Source organism: Mycteria americana, chromosome 13 (genome assembly GCF_035582795.1).
Source record: "Mycteria americana isolate JAX WOST 10 ecotype Jacksonville Zoo and Gardens chromosome 13, USCA_MyAme_1.0, whole genome shotgun sequence".
NCBI lineage: Eukaryota > Metazoa > Chordata > Aves > Ciconiiformes > Ciconiidae > Mycteria > Mycteria americana.
Genome location: NC_134377.1, coordinates 17,390,464 through 17,409,221, shown reverse-complemented (window position 1 = coordinate 17,409,221; position 18,758 = coordinate 17,390,464). Strand labels below are relative to the sequence as shown.

Genomic DNA, 18,758 nt, shown 5'->3' with positions numbered 1-18,758 from the left:
ACCAGCAGTCCTGGCTAACTGGGGAAGTCCCTGCTGACTGGAGATTAGCGAATGTGACACCCATCTTCAAGAAGGGCCGGAAGGAGGACCCGGGGAACTACAGGCCTGTCAGCCTGACCTCGGTGCCGGGGAAGCTGATGGAGCAGATCATCCTGAGTGCTATCACACGGCATGTAGAGAATAACCAGGGGATCAGGCCCAGCCAGCATGGGTTCAGGAAAGGCAGGTCCTGCTTGACCAACCTGATCTCCTTCTATGATAAGGTGACCCGCCTAGTGGATGAGGGGAAGGCTGTGGATGTTGTCTACCTAGACTTCAGTAAAGCCTTTGACACGGTTTCCCACGGCATTCTCCTGGAGAAACTGGCTGCTCATGGCTTGGACGGGTGTACTCTTCGCTGGGTAAAGAACTGGCTGGACGGCCGGGCCCAGAGAGTGGTGGTGAATGGAGTTTACTCCGGTTGGCGGCCGGTCACAAGCGGTGTTCCCCAGGGCTCGGTGTTGGGGCCAGTTCTGTTTAACATCTTTATCAATGACCTGGACGAAGGGATCGAGTGCACTCTCAGTAAGTTTGCAGACGACACCAAGTTGTGTGGGAGTGTTGATCTGCTGGAGGGTAGGCAGGCTCTGCAGAGGGACCTGGACAGGCTGGATCGATGGGCTGGGGTGAATTGTATGAGGTTTAACAAGGCCAAGTGCAAGGTCCTGCACTTGGGCCACAGCAACCCCATGCAACGCTACAGGCTTGGGGAAGAGTGGCTGGAAAGCTGCCTGGCAGAGAAGGACCTGGGGGTGTTGGTTGACAGCCGCCTGAATATGAGCCAGCAGTGTGCCCAGGCAGCCAAGAAGGCCAATGGCATCCTGGCCTGTATCAAAAATAGCGTGGCCAGCAGGACTAGGGAAGTGATTGTGCCCCTGTACTCGGCACTGGTGAGGCCGCACCTCGAATACTGTGTTCAGTTTTGGGCCCCCCACTACAAGAGGGATATTGAGGTACTGGAGCGCGTACAGAGAAGGGCAACGAAGCTGGTGAAGGGTCTGGAGCAGAAGTCTTATGAGGAGCGGCTGAGGGAGCTGGGACTGTTTAGCCTGGAGAAAAGGAGGCTGAGGGGAGACCTCATCGCTCTCTACAACTACCTGAAAGGAGGTTGTAGAGAGGTGGGGGTCGGTCTCTTCTCCCAGGTAACAAGTGATAGGACAAGAGGAAATGGCCTCAAGTTGCGCCAGGGGAGGTTTAGACTGGATATTAGGAAATTTTTCTTCACCGAGAGGGTTATCAAGCATTGGAACAGACTGCCCAGGGAAGTGGTTGAGTCGCCATCCCTGGAGGTAAAGGACGTTTGGATGAGGTACTTAGAGACATGGTGTAGTGATGGTTTTTGGCAGTGTTAGGTTTATGGTTGGACTCGATGATCTTAAAGGTCTTTTCCAACCTATATGATTCTGTGATTCTGTGATTCTGTGAAAACCTTATATCATATCATGTCAGCTCTTGAAAAGCAGAGGATATTCACATGCTAACCATTCACTTCCCCCTTTCTTTCCAGAGTAAGTCATCAAGAAATTTTTCAGAAGGTCTTTTTAAAGCAGGAGGCTAGTATAAAGCAACAGTGTTTTTATAACATCAGACCTTTTTAAAAAAGTTGTCTGCCACATTTTTACAGAATACGGGCACAAAACGTAGCTATTTGTAGGCACTGTTACTGACTTCCTATGTTGGTCCTGGATCGGAGAAGTGGAACACTCTTTGGCTAGCACTGCGACCTATAGGTTGAGTTGGTTCTAGTCTCAGACTCTGGTATTAGAGAGGGGCTTGAAAAGGCTTGCTATTGGCAAATGCTAACTTCCTGCAAGTGAGAAATGGAATGATAGCAGGATGTGACCAGGACTTACTCCAGTTCAAGCCATGAGTCCTGGCTACTTTTTACATCCAAACAGGACTATGCAGTGTGCTAGAACCCTAATTTTGAGTGCTGGCACAATACCACTGGAGCATCAGAACTCCAGTCCTAGTTTTAAGCAACCTGGAAGTTTTTGCAAATTGAAGTAAGGCATTTTCAAAGGAATTTTTTGAAGTCTGAGGAAGAACAGTCCATGTAAACAAATAAGATCTAACAAACTTCATAAACCTAGTAAAAAACATTATTTAAGAGTTCATCCAAGACATATCATCAAGATGCTTGTCTGAGATGAGGAAAGAGGTCACAAATCTAGAATGAATGATGTGGAGACATAAGCAAGCCATAACTGAAAAACACCTCTGTGGGACAACATGGAATGCTTTGTAAAACATGTGAAGTTTTGATTCATACAGGTCCTATCTAGATACAACATTTGTCACACTCCTGCAAAGACCCACTTGGAGGTAGTCATCCAACAAGCCCTCAAAAACAGTCTTCAGCAGAAAATAAAATAAGGATTCCCCACCACACACATTCAAGTTTTTCCAACGTTTTTTCATTACCCTGAAGTTTTTTTGCATTTACTGGAATCCATTCCTCTTTCCCACCTTATCTTTTCTGTATGTTGCTAGATAGATTCTGTATGAAGTAAATGGTATTAGCTACCATTTACTTCAGTACACGTACCATATCAATTATCTGCATATTAATATGCATTTATGCTTTTATCTGTACTAATAACCACTTAAGTTAAAACTTCCATTGCAAAAAAACAAACTGAAACATTATGTCTAACCTGATAAAAGAAACTACAATTCCAATTGTTAATGAAGACCAACCTATTTTCCCCACAGCTCATGACAAATCACAAAACTGCAAGTCTATCCCTTTTTCCCCCCTAAGATCCATCAAATCATGTTTTTTCAAATCCAGCATTTTGACTTTCAAGTCTGTAAATGTCATTTAACACATGAAAATTGCCATTTGTTTTTTCTTACACACATTTGCCTGAAACGTGGCTGCCAATCATTTCTGCAGCAGGAAATACAGATGTTGTTTTGGCATTCCAGAAATGAATAGAAGATTGGAACGAGAGATAAAATTGTGAAAGCACTGCCATGCATTCCATAAAACTCAACTAATTACTAAAACATCCATGCAGATAAAGCCCAATTTCTCATAAACAATGACTTAAAGACCTTCCTTGGTAAATATTTGAAATGAACATTCACTTTGCAGTCATGTGTAGAACTACTCTGCTGATTATTATGGATACGAACTGTTCATAAGAATCCTCCGATGTATTATACATTTAAACGAGATGGCTCCTAAGAGAGTTTAAAAAGCTTTGAAGTAATGTGTATTTGTTCTAACACAACTCTTTTTGGTCTTATTTCTATTCAAAGCAACATACTGTACATTCCACCTTCTCTACACATCTTTGTTATAACACCCTTTGAAATATGACAGATGTACAGCAGCATGACCATATGATAAACCTCCTTCTGAGAGAACTTCTTTATAGTGTGTGCTGTGCTTTTCAACAAGAATACTACTAGAGGAAGAATTTTAACACGGAGAGTTTATATCAGCACTGAAAAAAAAAAATCAAACTAAAATTCCAGTTTGATCTTCCTCATCCTGATTACAGAAGATGAAAATACCTAAATGCAATTTCACCTGTCAGTTGAAAATAATATTTTGCCGAAGCTTGAAAAACTTTTTTTGAGGGTAGACAAACTGACGGACCTCTGGAAGGGTTTTTTTCCCTTTTTCTCCAAATGAACAGCTTGGATAACATTAGGATTCCATTTGCCATACAAGGGTGCAACAAGACACCCATGCACACATAGTTTCCCATTTGTGCCAGCTGGGAAAGACCCCCAAATGAAAACAGTCATTCTGAGCGTATCGGGAAACTCTCCTTTCCCCTTTCTCACTCCTCTTCCAGCCAGGACACTGAATTAAAGCAAAAAAAGTAGTTCTTGCTATTTGGTAGCAATTTAGCGTCTGTTCATTGTGGCGTGGTAAAGCAGGGAGGAGGAGGGCTCAAGAACTACTTGCAAAGGTATGAGCAATAGCACTTTGTGGTAGCAAAGAGACTCTGACAGGGTAGAGCAGAGCAAAGAGAAATCCTGAGCAGGAACACTGGAGAAAAAAAATCTTATTCTTATAAGCAATATTAGGGATCATTGATGCTCGTTCACAGGAAACAAGATTCCCCTTCCTGTGCTCTTTTGGTAGGTCTCACCCAGAAAGTATCACACACCAAGCTCTGCAGCTTTGTGGTTCTTAGCAGGATGCACTTGATTTCTTCTGTGTGTATTCTTTGATATGTGCACCAACACAGAACTGTCTTTCACTGCTGGTTCCCATGCCAATGAACTTTATTATCTAAATTAATTCTGCTTTAAAAAGCACTGATTTAACTCTTCAGTTTTTCCCCAATTGTACACAGTATGAAACTGTGTTGCTGTTTTTAACACTTACATTTAGAAGTGCCTATTGAACCACTCAAGTTCAAAAATCTGCACTAATAAGGACAAAAGCAGGAAAAGGAAATCCAAGTTTTAACAACAAAATGAAAATGACAAATAAATGAAGACCTGATTTTTTAGATCCAGAGTAGGAAAGAGGAGAGCATCCTGCCTCCAACTTTGTATTTCTTACTTAACTAAATCCTCAAAGGGCAGAAGACAAAAAGCACCCAAAAGGAAATAACTTGCACAAAATAACACTGCAGATTGGCAGTAAAATGAGCAACAGAATCTAAGGCCCTGCCAGCATTGCCTCTAACAACTGCTTCTTGGATGAGATTAAAAAGAAAAGTTTGGAAAGCAGGAGGCCCAACCAAGGCATATATCAGGGACAAGCAGGTGTAGGAGGTCATTGTGAGCAGAAAGAGGACCTCAGGAAATATCCCAGAGCAAGAAGTGACAAGTACAGAGGGAACCTGTCCGTGAAGTGAGAAGAAAGGAGAGGAACTGTACATAATCCCAAAGCTCTGAGTGACTGGACAGGACAGAGAAGCTGTGGAGAGTAAGGGGGGGGGGGGGGGGGGGGGGGGGGGGGAAGGAGAAATAGCTGAGCAGGAAAGAGTTTTAACACCATTTAAAAGGAAATGGCAAGTCATTCGCATGAAGATGGAGACAGACAGGAAGAAACACATGTCTACATAGAGGGGAAGAGGTCAGGAATGGTCAGCAGATTTATGAGATTTAAGTGTCCCTGGCAGTTCCAGAGTCCAGTAAGAAATTTGCAGGGCTATTCCCAAGACATCATGTAACCTGTTACATCTCTTCAAAAACTCAGAGCACCTGTAGGTTTTATAAATTTGAGAGACCTTTTAAACAAGATTTTAAACATGGCAGAATGAGAAATCTTTTAAAGGTCTCTGAAATTATACTATATATGGTGTTTGGATATTGCTACAATATTTTGATTTACCAGACTTTTAAAACAGATGCCTTCACTATATCAAAAACAATTTTGATAGGAAGGCATGTGCTCAATTCCATTAAGTTCAACAACAGGTGAGAGAATTTGGTATCTTGCAATGCCCAGCCTCTATATTCTACATATTGCCCAAATTTTTCAGGAACAGCAGGCAGCTGATGAAAACATCCTCCTGTAACCGTAGAGTTCGGAATCCAGACAAACATTATTTTTTATGAAGACAACATATTTGAAAATGCCCAACTTATACTAGATACTCTGAGCTCTTCTGTAAACTGAAAATTGAGGGATTGAAAGTATTTGAGTGCACTTTGATCAGGACAAGACATTCTTGTCATAGATAACTGTAGATTATCAATAGCATTGCATTAAGGCCACAGAATTTTGGTTTTGCATCTATAATAAGTAAATTATTTTGCTTAAGTTATAATGTCCCCTCCTTTAAAAAAAACAACCAAAACACACCTCATGTTTACTTGGCATAATCATTCACAAATCATCAACAGAAGTCAAATGCATTTAGTATTTGCAGCAATTACTTTCTCTTATTCTAGAGGAAGATACTTTTGTCAGAAGCATTTTGTGTCAGGGAGCAGAAATGCTATCTTGTGACTAGTCTCAATTAAACTCCAAAATACTAAAAATGGAATTACAGAACTTGTCACGGTCATTCCCAGTAAGTGTATTCAACACCAGAAGGTAAGAACTGCTTTCACACAGCATTCACAGGCAGTATGAAGTCGTATGTCTGAAGTGATAAAAACACTAACAGAAAGATAACTGAAGTGATAAAGACATTATTATTAGCCTCTGACCAATGATGCATTCCCTGATAAACATCAGTAATAACCTCTAATGCTGAGATACTTCACAAGATCCATGTGAAAGAAATTACTGACCCAGGTGGCTGGCATAAACACTACAGCTCTGCAAAATGAAAAAGTGCAAAACACTAAGATATAAGCTAGAGCATGACGACATCTGGGGGCTAGTTATTAGTCAGGAACAAAGCTGGCTTCCTGTTATTGTAAAATAGTTTATGTAGACTCAGTACCTCTGTTATGTCTCCAACTGCATAAATGTGAGGAACAGAAGTAGCTTCACTGGCATCAACAATGATCTTTCCAGTTTCAGAATTAGTTTTCACTCCAACTGTCTCCAAATTGAGAGTTTCAGTGTCAGGGGCTCGGCCTTAAGGAAAAAAAAAAGAAATTAAACTAAAAACTATGGGAAAACTTCAGCAGTGTTAATCTAAAAAGCTGGCATCCTCCACTGTAGGTTTCCAAGAACTTTGTGCTATTTGATAGTCCAAGTATAAGTTTTGTCATGTTTCTCTCATTCTGAAAAAGCTGTAAGGGTGGAAAGTATGGATATGAATTTCTTTGTGAAAGGAACTCTACTACTATTGCCTTTGCTCAGACCATTTCAGAGAAAGTTACCCTTTAAAAACGTACAGGACAACATCCACTGCAAAAAGTGTAAAAACCACATGGCTTACTATTTATTGCACATTCTAAATTCAGTTTCCTAATGTAGCATGAATATATATATAATAACTAAGCAACTTCTACACTGAACATTTCCAATAAACATTAACTGAATGACACTCAATATTAACAAACAGCCTGTTGCGCACACTTGTGGATAAAAATTATTAATAATGCTGTTCAATGTGAAACATTCCTGAAGTCCTCTTTTCTTGTTATCCAATACACTTATCTTTAAGCTTTTTTAGTTCCCTCAACTTGAATGAAAAAGTTTACCAACTTTGCTCTCAAGTCCTTAATGCTAAGTTATTTAGCTCAAACTCTGTATTTGAGCTATTTCTGTAGAGTGTAGAAACACTATTCCTAGAGTTTAGAAACACTATTTTAAATGGATTTAAAAACAAATGAGGAAAATTCTACCAAGCCTAGATTTTATTACAGCTTCCTCTTCCAACGATTTTAAACTATCTCATCTTTAAAAAAATATTTTTGTAGTGTTTTCTGCATAGAGTTACCACTTAGACCACCAAAGTCTTGATAACATTACACTGAGCTTTCTATACAAAATCTATACAAAATCTTAGTATCTAACAAAGCAATTCCTGACCCAGAAACTGGAATCTTAAATCCCATCCAGTTTTTCAAATGTATTTGAAGGTTAATAAGCATAGTGAAATTATCAGGTACTCCCCAAATTTGTAGGGACACACAGAATCACATAGGAAAAGATTACCTGAATATATCCAAATGAAGGAAATTTTATAACATTGCATCCGTTTTTAAAGGCTATAAATGAATATGGATATATCTACCTCTACATATATAGGTCTCCTTTGCGCGAGTCATGATTTTGTGTTTGATGTTAATACAGAGCTATAGCAAAACAAAACGAAAAGGGAAATGTGTTTTCATTATAAAAACAAGCTCTTTGATGTTAATGTAGGAAATTATTAAACAAAAGGAAAACCTGGCTTGTCAATACAGACCTAATTATATGTAAACACATGATTCACTGCTTTATACATCTGCCATATAGCCAGGCCCCCCAAACAATGTCACATCTGAATGCCTCTGTAAAGACTTCTGTGTATTAATTTCATCTGGTGAAACCAACACTTCCTCTGGGAGTACTGACTGAAGCTGTCGGCACTTGGCTATCTGTCTGTCTTCCCTTCTGTTGTCCCCATGGGATGTTGATCTGCTGTTCCTTCTCTGCCCCCTGCTCCCCAGTCCTGATGCTATCAGGCAACAAAAATAATAAACCTCCAGGACCTTATCTTGGCTCGGATGTGAAACAACTTCCTACCGTTGTATTTCTTTGTGTATTGAGAGTAAAGCCTGGATATTCTGCAAATGGACAACTAATGGGGTTTTCTAGTTTCCCCTTTTTCCTGCCAGGCAGAGCCAAGAGAAAGCTTAGCACGCAATGGCAGGCACTGAAAGAGGAAAAAAAAAGAAAAACTGTCAAAAGAGTCATTTAAAGACCTGTGACAACAACAGCTCAGTTTATCAAATCTGCAGGATAACACTTAACCTTTCGATTCCAGTCTATTTTAACATGTGTACAGCTTGGTATTAATAGCTAAGAGTTATAAAAAAAAGTGTTGCTACTCATAGTGAAATTTCTCTCTCAACTTTACTGCCTAAATATTATTTCTGAAAGCAAAACCAAAACTTTAAAAAACAGAACTGAAGCTTTATTGGCCTTTAGCACCATGCTGGCTCACCTCCATAAGCCAGAATTACACTTACTGATCTTGCTTCACCTCAAATTCAGTAGCTTAGGTTCATGATTATCCAATGTGTCTTGGTAAGTTTTAATGTCAAATCCGGGAAATTCTGATATTTCCCAACATTCACTTACGTGTATTATAGAATCAGTTCTCACCATTTCTCAGTAGTATTGGATCAGAAGGACATTTGTTTCATACCCATAACTCCTAAGTTTTTTACATGAAAGAAAGCATGAGTTTACAGCTTTTTCTAAGATCCAGAGGGCAATACAAAACTATACCAAATCCTACCACGCACGCAACACAGAGATGGCCACCCCACCCCCCTCTCCCCCTAAAGCCAGCACACGTGCTTTTAGTTTGAAGATGTCCACTGCCCTGAAACTGCCACAGAACAAGGAGTGTATGATTGTATAAGACACGAGACTAGATTTAACTTTTATTCAAAACAGCAAGATATTATGCCAGACATCTAGAAGAAAGGTGCCAATTCAAGCCTGATCCTTAAAAAGGTTACCTGCCTCCTGCACTTTTAATACCACATCATAATCTCATCTTTAATAGACCCATACAATAACCACATAGCTGTGAAAACCACACAGATCCCTGCTTTCAGGGCCTGCCCCCATTCACTTTTAACTTTAAAAGAAAAAAGAGCCTTTTGGTCTGTTTTTGTAAAATCTAACAACATGGCTTCCTAAGGGGGCTGCCAGCCAGCTTAGCTACAGAGAGTGACAAGAGACTGGTTAAAGCACCCATCTCGGATACATGCTAGGCTGGTTATATTGTGATGTGGCATTTCTGTCCCATCATCTGCTGAGGGACTCGGGTAATCACACTTGCACACACAATAAGGGGAAGGCAATATCAGGCTTCTGTGACCTTCAGGTGCAGGACCTTCAATGGTGGAGACTGAAGCAGCTAAACTGAGAAGAAAACCATAGGAATAGGCATAGTCAAGTAAGTAGCAGCAGTAAATGAGTGACAGCATAGTCTTGCATACAGTAAGATTTCCCAGGGTGATAAAGGTGCAGCTGACAGCAGAATTTTATAATGGGTATTCTGCAGTTTCTTAGACAACACAGAAGCTGGAATGTCTGTTTGCCCCCCAACCCAAACTACAGCCCGCCGAGCATTTTATTATCAGGCATGATACTGCAGATGGCCACTGTGGGGATACTGCAGGGTGACAGGATGGTTCTTCTGGCATAAGACTTAGGCCCAATAGTCTTCTCCACTTCTTCCCTATACATTGGCATTTTGACACATCACTTCATAACTTTACCCAATCCGACCTCAGTTTGACCTTAATCAAAATCTCATCTGTGTTCCCAGTCTTGGTACTCTCTCTCATCTTGTTCTGGGTGCCTGACACACTCCTCAGATTAGTTAAGACCATTACCCTGTCCTCCTTCAAATCCTTCCTCAAAACCCACAAGGTGTTCACTAAAACATAGCCAGCCATTATGACTAATAAAGACCAATTCAGTATAACTAATGTTCAGATTACAAGAAAATACTGACTACAGTAAGATTAACTAAGGTAAAAAAAAGTCTAGAACCCTTACCACATTGATTGCAGCACACACCAATTTTATAATGATGTTTTTGAACATTTCATTCATTACTGATAAACTTTCAGCATGCCTGCCACAATTTGAAAAAAATCTGACTCTTAGTCAGTGCTAGGGCAGTAACTGGTTCTTTGCCAAGTCTGCTAAGCTGTACTATTTCTTGTAGCATTGACTAGTAATACTTATTACACAGAGGAGTCACCTCAGCAGAAAGCTTGTGGCAGCCACGGTGCAATCAGTAAACACCCGGGCATCACCATCCCCTGTACATCTGAAGTTACTTGCATCTGGAGACATGTCACTTTGGTCCTACCCAAAAAACAACAACAAAAAAAGCAACTCCAAGTGACATGCAACCAAATGAAGACCTTACAGCATGGGACAGACTTCTAACAATTCTACTTGTTTTGTTCTCAAGGTCCTGTACGAGGTAAAGTGGGCTGGAAACATTTTCTGAGAAGAAAGCTACAGTTCACCTTCACATTAATTCTCCCACACTAAGCTTGCTTTAACCCAAAGTTTTGTACACCCTTAAAGGATGGCTCTGCAGTCTCAAAAACCAGTACCCAACCACCATTCCCAAGTGAGGTCATTGGCTTCAATCTCCTAGACACCCATGGGTGAACAGAACCTGTATTCTGTAGAAAATGTCACAGTAATTATACTGGTTTCATGAAATTACTGTGGAACATTTTCCACCATTTTTTAAAATTTTTTTATACCACCATTCAGGTAAAGGCTAGCCACCACCTATCAGCTCAAACAGCACCTTATAGTTCTGAATCCAAAATGTTCTCTCACAGGTTAGAGGCATACCCTAGCATCTAACTCTTCCTCAACATGAAGAAGTGATTTTTGTAGTTACTAGCTGGTAAAATAAGTAGCATAAAATAAGAGTTACACTCAAGGTTTATGGGTGGGTTAAACTAAGGAGGAAAAAGTACTATCCAGAACTCTTCCAATGCAAACAAATTACTAGCACATTAAAAATAGCCCTGTTAAATAAAGTCTGACTGAATGTCATTAAAACTAGATATTGGGAAAAAACCTAAAAGCACTGATGTAATGGGAATGATAATTTTCATTAGGACTGCAAAAACCACATCTTACCAAGACAATAATGAATTAAAATTAATGAGAAAGAGACACGGGAAGTTCAGAATAAAGACCAGAGCTTCAGCAAACCACATCACATTAGCGCTAAGAGTCTTCTGAGATCAACCAAGATGCATTATTTTTCACTGAATAGTTCAAAGGTTAAAAACTGGATGGCAAGATTTTGTTTGCAAAACGAATCTAAAGCCCATCCCCTTTTCTACAGGGGCGGGCAGGGATATGCTCACAGGAGATCACAGCAATATTTTACCATATGGGACTTTTCAAAGAAAATCTCCAAACAAAATTTCTGTTTTCTTAGTTAATGCAGACTGATTTGGTTGTAAGACTTGAAGAAAACTACTATAAAAAGAAAGTTATGTATTTAACCCTTTCTTGATATTGAACAGCGAGGATCTTATTTTACTGCACTACAAAAAAATCTGCCAAACATCCAGTCTGACACAAAGGACAACATGCTTGATAGCACATGATGTGCAACACCTGAGACCTGTTCAGCTTTACACTGACCTAAAGCTATAATTCCTTTTTATAGCAACGATGACATTATTTCAAAGACACAGTGGCTTTCCTCTAAGCTTATGAATGCAAAGGAACTTGAGAATGGTTGTTCCACTGCTCTCATCAGGGAGAAGACTCTTTTTGTAAAGCTAAACTTAAAATCTGCTGCTGGTCATTACTCTTTCTGTTAACATTTTACTAGCACACTACCTCACTTTCTCTGTCAACTAATTCCAGGATATTTTGTCAACACCTGCTTAGTTTAATCATCAATTCAGTATTGCTCCTCAACACAGTAAGACCCCATTAGGTATGTAGTAACTCAGTATCTTTTTAAGGACTTTGTGAATAATCAAATTCTAATTACAGCAGTGATCTTTTGCCATCTATTGCAAATTCAAATGGAAATACTACTCACCAATTCCTTTTATGTATTAGATGTGTTGCAACTGCAGCATCCAATCCTCAGGTTTCAGTCCTCCAATAGCTGAAACAAACCCACTCCACAAAGCTTGATCTGCAACTTTGCCTTGTAGCTCAGCAGTTGCATTTGTTTATAAAGGTGTCGATCTCTACCCTTTTCTCTGGATGAAGACCCTATGTTCAATCTGTACATGCACACACTTACCATTGCTTTGTAGCTCAGGTATATTAGGCACCTAACATACAAATTGTTTTTGTGTCCTTAAGGGCAGGGGGAATACTACATAATATTAAAAGTTTATTGGTTCCATATTGAATGAAAAAAAAAAATCTCAAAAGCTTATCATTTCAGGAGAATTCTCACAAAAGCAGAAGACAGAGCACTAGTAAATGACAGAAGGACATTACAGGACTAGACAGGCAGAATCAAATAAAGGTCAAGAAACAGCTGTTTCACTGATCTGGAATATAACAGTATAGTCACTCAGCAAGGTAACACAGGCCCGTAACAGGTACCTACAAAAGCTTTGGATTGAAACCTTTAAGTTACATTAAAAGGTATCAAAATGATACTTTTTTTGCCTCAACTATTTTGACTGGTTCAAAAAAGCTGCTAGAAAAGCAAAGAGAGCATTGGGCCTGCTTTTACTGGTTTATCCATACAAGCAGAAAATTACACATTCCAAAAGATAAACAAAACTCTTCACAGGAACACAATGTAAATTTTTTTCAAAGTACCTACATTAAGAGAAAATACTGTAGCTTACCAAACTCAAACTATGTCCCACTGTCAGTAAATACTTCTAACATTATTCATAAAATCCTACTAAAATTCCACAATGTGCTTACAAAAATTAAGGAAATATTTACTATAATTCAGGCTACAATTAGTTAACAATAGCAGCTGCTTTTTAACTAACTCTACAAGCTGACTTTCTTCAATCAATATGGTAACTGGCACATCTGCAGACAGGAAATCCTCAACACTACCAAGTTTCCCAGCCTATTATCTGAGACACCTGGTGTGGGTGTGTTGATACAGAGCAAAACAATGAATCATACCGACTGCACATCAATTAACCAGCTTTAACTGTTAATGTGTTTAATCCTTAAGGGTGGAGCGCCAATTTGAACACTAAAAAAAAAAAAAAAGTCAACACAAAAACCCCAAACCCTCAAACCACTCATTTTGCAGTTTCTAAATATGGATTGTAACTCAAATCTATGACAAAAATTATAATACATGTAGTTCCTCTGTATCAAAACAGTGGAGTCACATTACAACTGACTTGCAATAGTACATCACGCAACCTTATTCCATTATAATTAACACCAAACTAAGTTTTTTTTCATATTATTTCAATGTAATAGCTCTTTTTTCCATCTTTGACAAAAGTAAACAAATTGACTTGACATTTCACAGGTGTGACTCCTGTACTCCACCTCAGTGTACTTTTACCAGAAAGCTTGAGAAAAATCAAATATGGCATTTAGAAACCCACTTTTTGGAAATATTTTCATCTCACCTCATGAATATTATTCTACAGTTTTCAGGATTGTCACATCTCCAGATAGTATGACCTTTTTTGCTCTTGGCAAGCACTAGTGTCTTTGATTGGTTCTGGTGAGCATAATCCATTATTATAGGCTGCTTCCACAATTTATAGAAACCCATTACACTTCCAAGAGAATAGTAATCACAGTAAGTGAAAGAAAATGTTTGTCACAACACACAACCTGCTCTCTGTTTGGGGTATTAGGAAGATATAAAGCTGACTTAACCAGGGGAAAGGAACAACAGGACAACAGATTTAGTCCACTGGGCAAAATACAAAATGCTGTAAATGATCTGTTCCTGTTTCCTGTAATGGATCTATTGTATGACCACAAGAATTTAACTTTATCTGTTATCAACAAATGAAAGAGTAACGCTTCCCCACTACTCTAAAACAGTAGTGTCAGATAAAAGGAATAGCATAAAAATGAAGTAGTTAAAGGAATTGCTAAAGCTGCTAGTAAAACTGATTGTTCCTCTGCATCAAAAGAGATTTCTTGGGCAGTAAGTTTAAGCCTATTTACTTTGTTCGCCAGATATCATCTGCTTGCCAAATATCACTATTACCTTTAGCCGTCCATTATTTATTTAGAATTCCAGATATTCACAAAGCTTTATAAGCACAGAAGACAAGTCGTCTATTCTGGTGGGCATGCAGTCCCTCTGAACCAATATAGCAACTGAGGGCCAATTCGTAACAGCAACAAATGAGCAGCTTGGAGAGGCAACGCAGAAAGAGTATTTTCGTCCCCGTGGGCTGGAGCCTTGTACCATACATCATTTAGTGTGTTAATCCTTACAAGAAGTAACATTTGACTCAAAGGAGGCAAAAAACAGATTTAACTCCCATTTCTGGTGATTATGCTCATAGCCATTTGTCACAAAATTCTTTTAAATTGACTTAGTCATCACATGTCAGTTCCAAGGGGTCTGAGATATGTGAAAGTTCCTAAACAGATTTCAAAAAGCTCTAAAGTTCCAAGGTTCCCTGCAATGAGCTCGGATTTTTAGGGACAATTCCTCCTCTTTCTCCGAATTGAATGATGGCTGCACTAACAAACTTAAGCAGCACAGTTTAGAAAAATTCCTAGAAGAAATGGTAGCCTCTTGAGCAGGATAAATAGGAACTTGTAGTGAATAGCTTCATGAATAAGTCAAGAGTATGGACTTGGAGAACACCACCTGCACCACAGAGGTTGCTGGAATTCATGCTCTCACCCTCTAGTAAATGTGAGGAAGGCTAAATGATCTCCCATTTATTGCAGCTCATGCAAAAGTAGTTACCACAGATTTCTTCCATTCACTGTAAGTTTAATGTGTTTTTAGACTGTAAGTGAACGTCAGGCATGCAAGAAAAGAATTTAAAAAAAAACTATCAATGTTTAGGTCACTAAATATTTAATATAAACAAAAAGGAGGAGGCTGTTTGGCCCCTTACAACATGATGAGGGGACTTCATTTTCAGAATGGAAAGCATTGCAAATAGATGTTAAGATAACCAAGTTTACCTACTGCCCACATCACTGTGTCAAAGGAATCGGTTCCTTCTGTGCCCAGATCAGTATTTTTCCAGGTGACTTGCAATTTGTTACTCTCCAATTTTTCAACTTTGGTTGGAAAACATCTCTTTAAAAATTGTGTGCCATAAGATTCCATGTGCTCAGTTACTAAAGATGCCATTTGCTGTTGAGAAGGGGAAAAAAAAAATTATTATTAGATATATGACCTTTTTAATGTAAAATGCTCCTTCAGCTGTCTTCATGAAAAATCCAGTAAATACACTGTGCATTTCAAACATTCTTCGTCACTTAGTTACTGTGCATTGTCAACACATGATAATTTATCGAGCCATTATGACCTGCAACTCCATTCCAAGAGGCACCTACATCTGAATATACAAATTATTTTCAAGAAAGTAAAACAGTATATGAATAAAATGGTTACTTTTAAATCATGTGATGCTTATACAAAAATAGCATCTAGAGCATACTCAATTTAACATTACCATAATTACCATTTTCTGGCAGCTTGATGAGAATTAAATACTTTCATAAAGCTAAGGAAGAAAAATATTTCCCTTTGCCATGACACCTGTCATTTCTCTGCAATGACTATGAATCACTAAGGTTTCCTGGAAAGTTCTACTACAAAAAGGAAATAATGCTTTTGTCCTAAGAGCCTGTTTGAAATAATGCCACACCACAGTCAAGTAGTAAAGCGTCGCATTGACAGGTTTATCCAAAGATGTCATTGCTCTTGACTGCAGTAATTCTGGTTGCACTTTGCCAAAGAATATGTTCATTACTTAAAGGATATTATCACAAAACCACTCACATGCAACAACTACATGCAAGCTCTCGGCTTACAAAACTTTATTTCCCAAGTTAATATTAACTAATATGAAGGCAACAGCAGGGTTATACCTCTTCAGAAACATGACAGCTTACTAACCAGTTTCCATCAGACTCAGTGTGGCTACAGAAGGAACATGACTATTTTATCTCTATTAATACTTTCTTAACTTTGACATGTCCATAGTGCTCTTCCTGCCTACAATGGATCAAGTTCTCAGAGAAAGCTCTACTGTAAGTGTTATACGAAGTGCCACACACACACAGTCTTAACACTATTCCCTGCTTGCTCAGATCTCATGGTGTTACAGGTGTAGATTTCTTCAATGATGAGTGCAAATCCCAAGGCACATTCTTATACAATGTTTTGCAAACTGTGGTACACATACCACTAGTTTTAAGGAAGCCACTTCAAAGTGGGACTGGCTGGCATGCGACCCAGGAGCTGTCACTACCTGCAGTGGTACTTGTCACTGCTGCTTCTAACAGCAATACTCCCTCCTCAAAAACACATGGAAATAATTTTCCTACACACTGTGTGTGCAAAGAAGTTCTTAAAAACAAACCCATAGTTCTATCACTCTTTCATCAACTCTGGCCTGTAAGTGTTTTGCACTATTGCAATTAAGCATTAAAAAAAATCCTAATTCATGATACCAGGAATAATTAAGTTAACATGCATTCATTCCCATTCTGAAAACACTGTTTTCAAGTGATTAACACGACACAATCTTGGTTCTTAAGGCTGACATTTTCCGAAGTTATTTGCCCAGGAAAAAATTTGTTGGAAATTTCAAAGAAAAAGTTCACTGCACACGTGAGTGAAAACCCAGAACTATCTCACTATTTTAAGAATGCTACAGAAACTTTTCCTTCAAAGTAGTGTTAGCATCAAATCTTGCAGGGACAGAAGATTCACAATCACCTTTAACATACTCTCTCTACAGATCTAGGGACCAAAAGGACTATCAGGCCATCAAAGAGATCATCTAACCTGTAGAACAGAGCCTACAAACTCACATCCAAGTAACACCTTTACTGGATCCAATAACTTACCTTTAACCTAAACCTGCTATAGTACCTTCTATTGCTTCTTTAAGCAGTTATACTTTTTACACAAATCCTATATAAAACTTTTTTTGTTGTTGTTGTCTTTTCTCGTTGTTATTTCTAATTGCTTTTATTCTCTTCATACAGGAATGGGTTTCTGGCCAAAACTGTTTTCTGTTTTGTCAGCCCAATCATGAACACTTATACTTTTAAATAAAACTCCTCAAAATCTTTCTCAATTTTGAAACACAGTTTTTTCTCTTTAGATTTCCCTGCCTGAAAGTTTTTTGCTTTTAATTTTCTCCAGCTTAGGGTTGATAGTTCCACTGAAATCACTATATATTTTTTTTACCTAGTTATAACTGCCACTGTTTTGAAAGTGGTAAGGTCAAGATTTCCAATTGCTATGTCATTACAAACTTTCAGCTTCATGATTTATTTATATTCATCATAATGAACTCCACATTGAACTACTTCATGTTAAGTCCAATAATTTATTTTAAAAATCATTATCTATAACTCCTACAAATTCAGGATTATTTTAAAGAGATTGTCTAATTTTTTTAGCAGTGGCATAAATCCCTCCCCTGCTTCCCAGCCTTTTCAATCTTGTTTTCAGTTAAGCAGGAGGAAAAAAAAAAAAGATTCACTTTTCTGAGTACAGTATCAAGAGATATGATAGGAATACAAGAGCTAATATTTATCTAGTTTCTCTTCAGAAAGCACATACTAGGAAATGTTTGGAGAAGCCAACGACACTTTTTCTTTAGGCAACAAAAATAATCAAATATACTTTTTAATATATTTGATATATAAGGAGATGTAAGATATTCCGTACTCACCTGATCAAACCCACGAAGTGGGATACTTCTCATCATGACTGTAGTGTCCAATCCAATGCCTGTTAGAAAACCAGCACACTCAAGTGAAACATCTGGTAAAGCATCAGTTAAGGAAATATAAACAGTATTTTCATATAAATGCAGTATAAAAGGGTAGTATACAAGCGGGCTTTTGTCCTAGAGATATCAAGTTCTCCTCACACAGACAACATCTTTAGCTTGCTTTTGTTGCATAGAACAAAACTCCAAAGCCTTAGAATATTTTCCTCATAGATAACATTGTTTTTAAGATCCTGAGAATTTATCCTCAGCTGACCTTAATTCCCATGATGCTACTGTACAGAAAGCTATTACTATTCTATTACCAACTCAACTACAGGGCATGAGTGAAGGTATTCTGAAAATTGAGCTTTCACAGGAAAGACAGCTATGCCGCTTATAATCATAAATCATCACAACTTTTTCAAAGGATACAGCTGGCTCCAACAACCAACCTGTTACATAAAAAGAAAAAAAAGAATAAAGCAGTGGAATGAGCATGTGCATATTTCTGCACAACCAAAAAATTATTTTCTGAAGTATGTATAGTTACAAAATTACAGGATTGAGGAGTGGGTCTGATGTTGTTAGATGGGAAGAAAGAGCGTGGCTTGTCAACTCCAACAAAGACAATACTATAACATATGGGCTTATTTTATTAACAGAATAAAAAAAGAAGAGGCTTATAAGACAGAAGGAATTGTTTTTATATTGTAAAGAGACATTTAAAC

General features: G+C 38.4%; 1 protein-coding gene across 2 annotated transcripts in view; it reads right to left on the bottom strand.

The window, feature by feature from the left end:
* Positions 1–18,758, bottom strand: part of TXNRD2 (thioredoxin reductase 2) — a 39,400-nt gene that overhangs the window by 10,113 nt on the left and 10,529 nt on the right. For both annotated transcript variants that reach the window (XM_075516553.1, XM_075516552.1), the window contains exons 9-12: positions 18,463–18,482; positions 17,989–18,080; positions 15,254–15,428; positions 6,411–6,547 (exon numbers count right to left, since the gene is read on the bottom strand). In XM_075516553.1, coding sequence (XP_075372668.1) covers positions 6,411–6,547; positions 15,254–15,428; positions 17,989–18,080; positions 18,463–18,482 — 424 coding nt within the window. The remainder of the gene's footprint in view (positions 1–6,410; positions 6,548–15,253; positions 15,429–17,988; positions 18,081–18,462; positions 18,483–18,758) is intronic.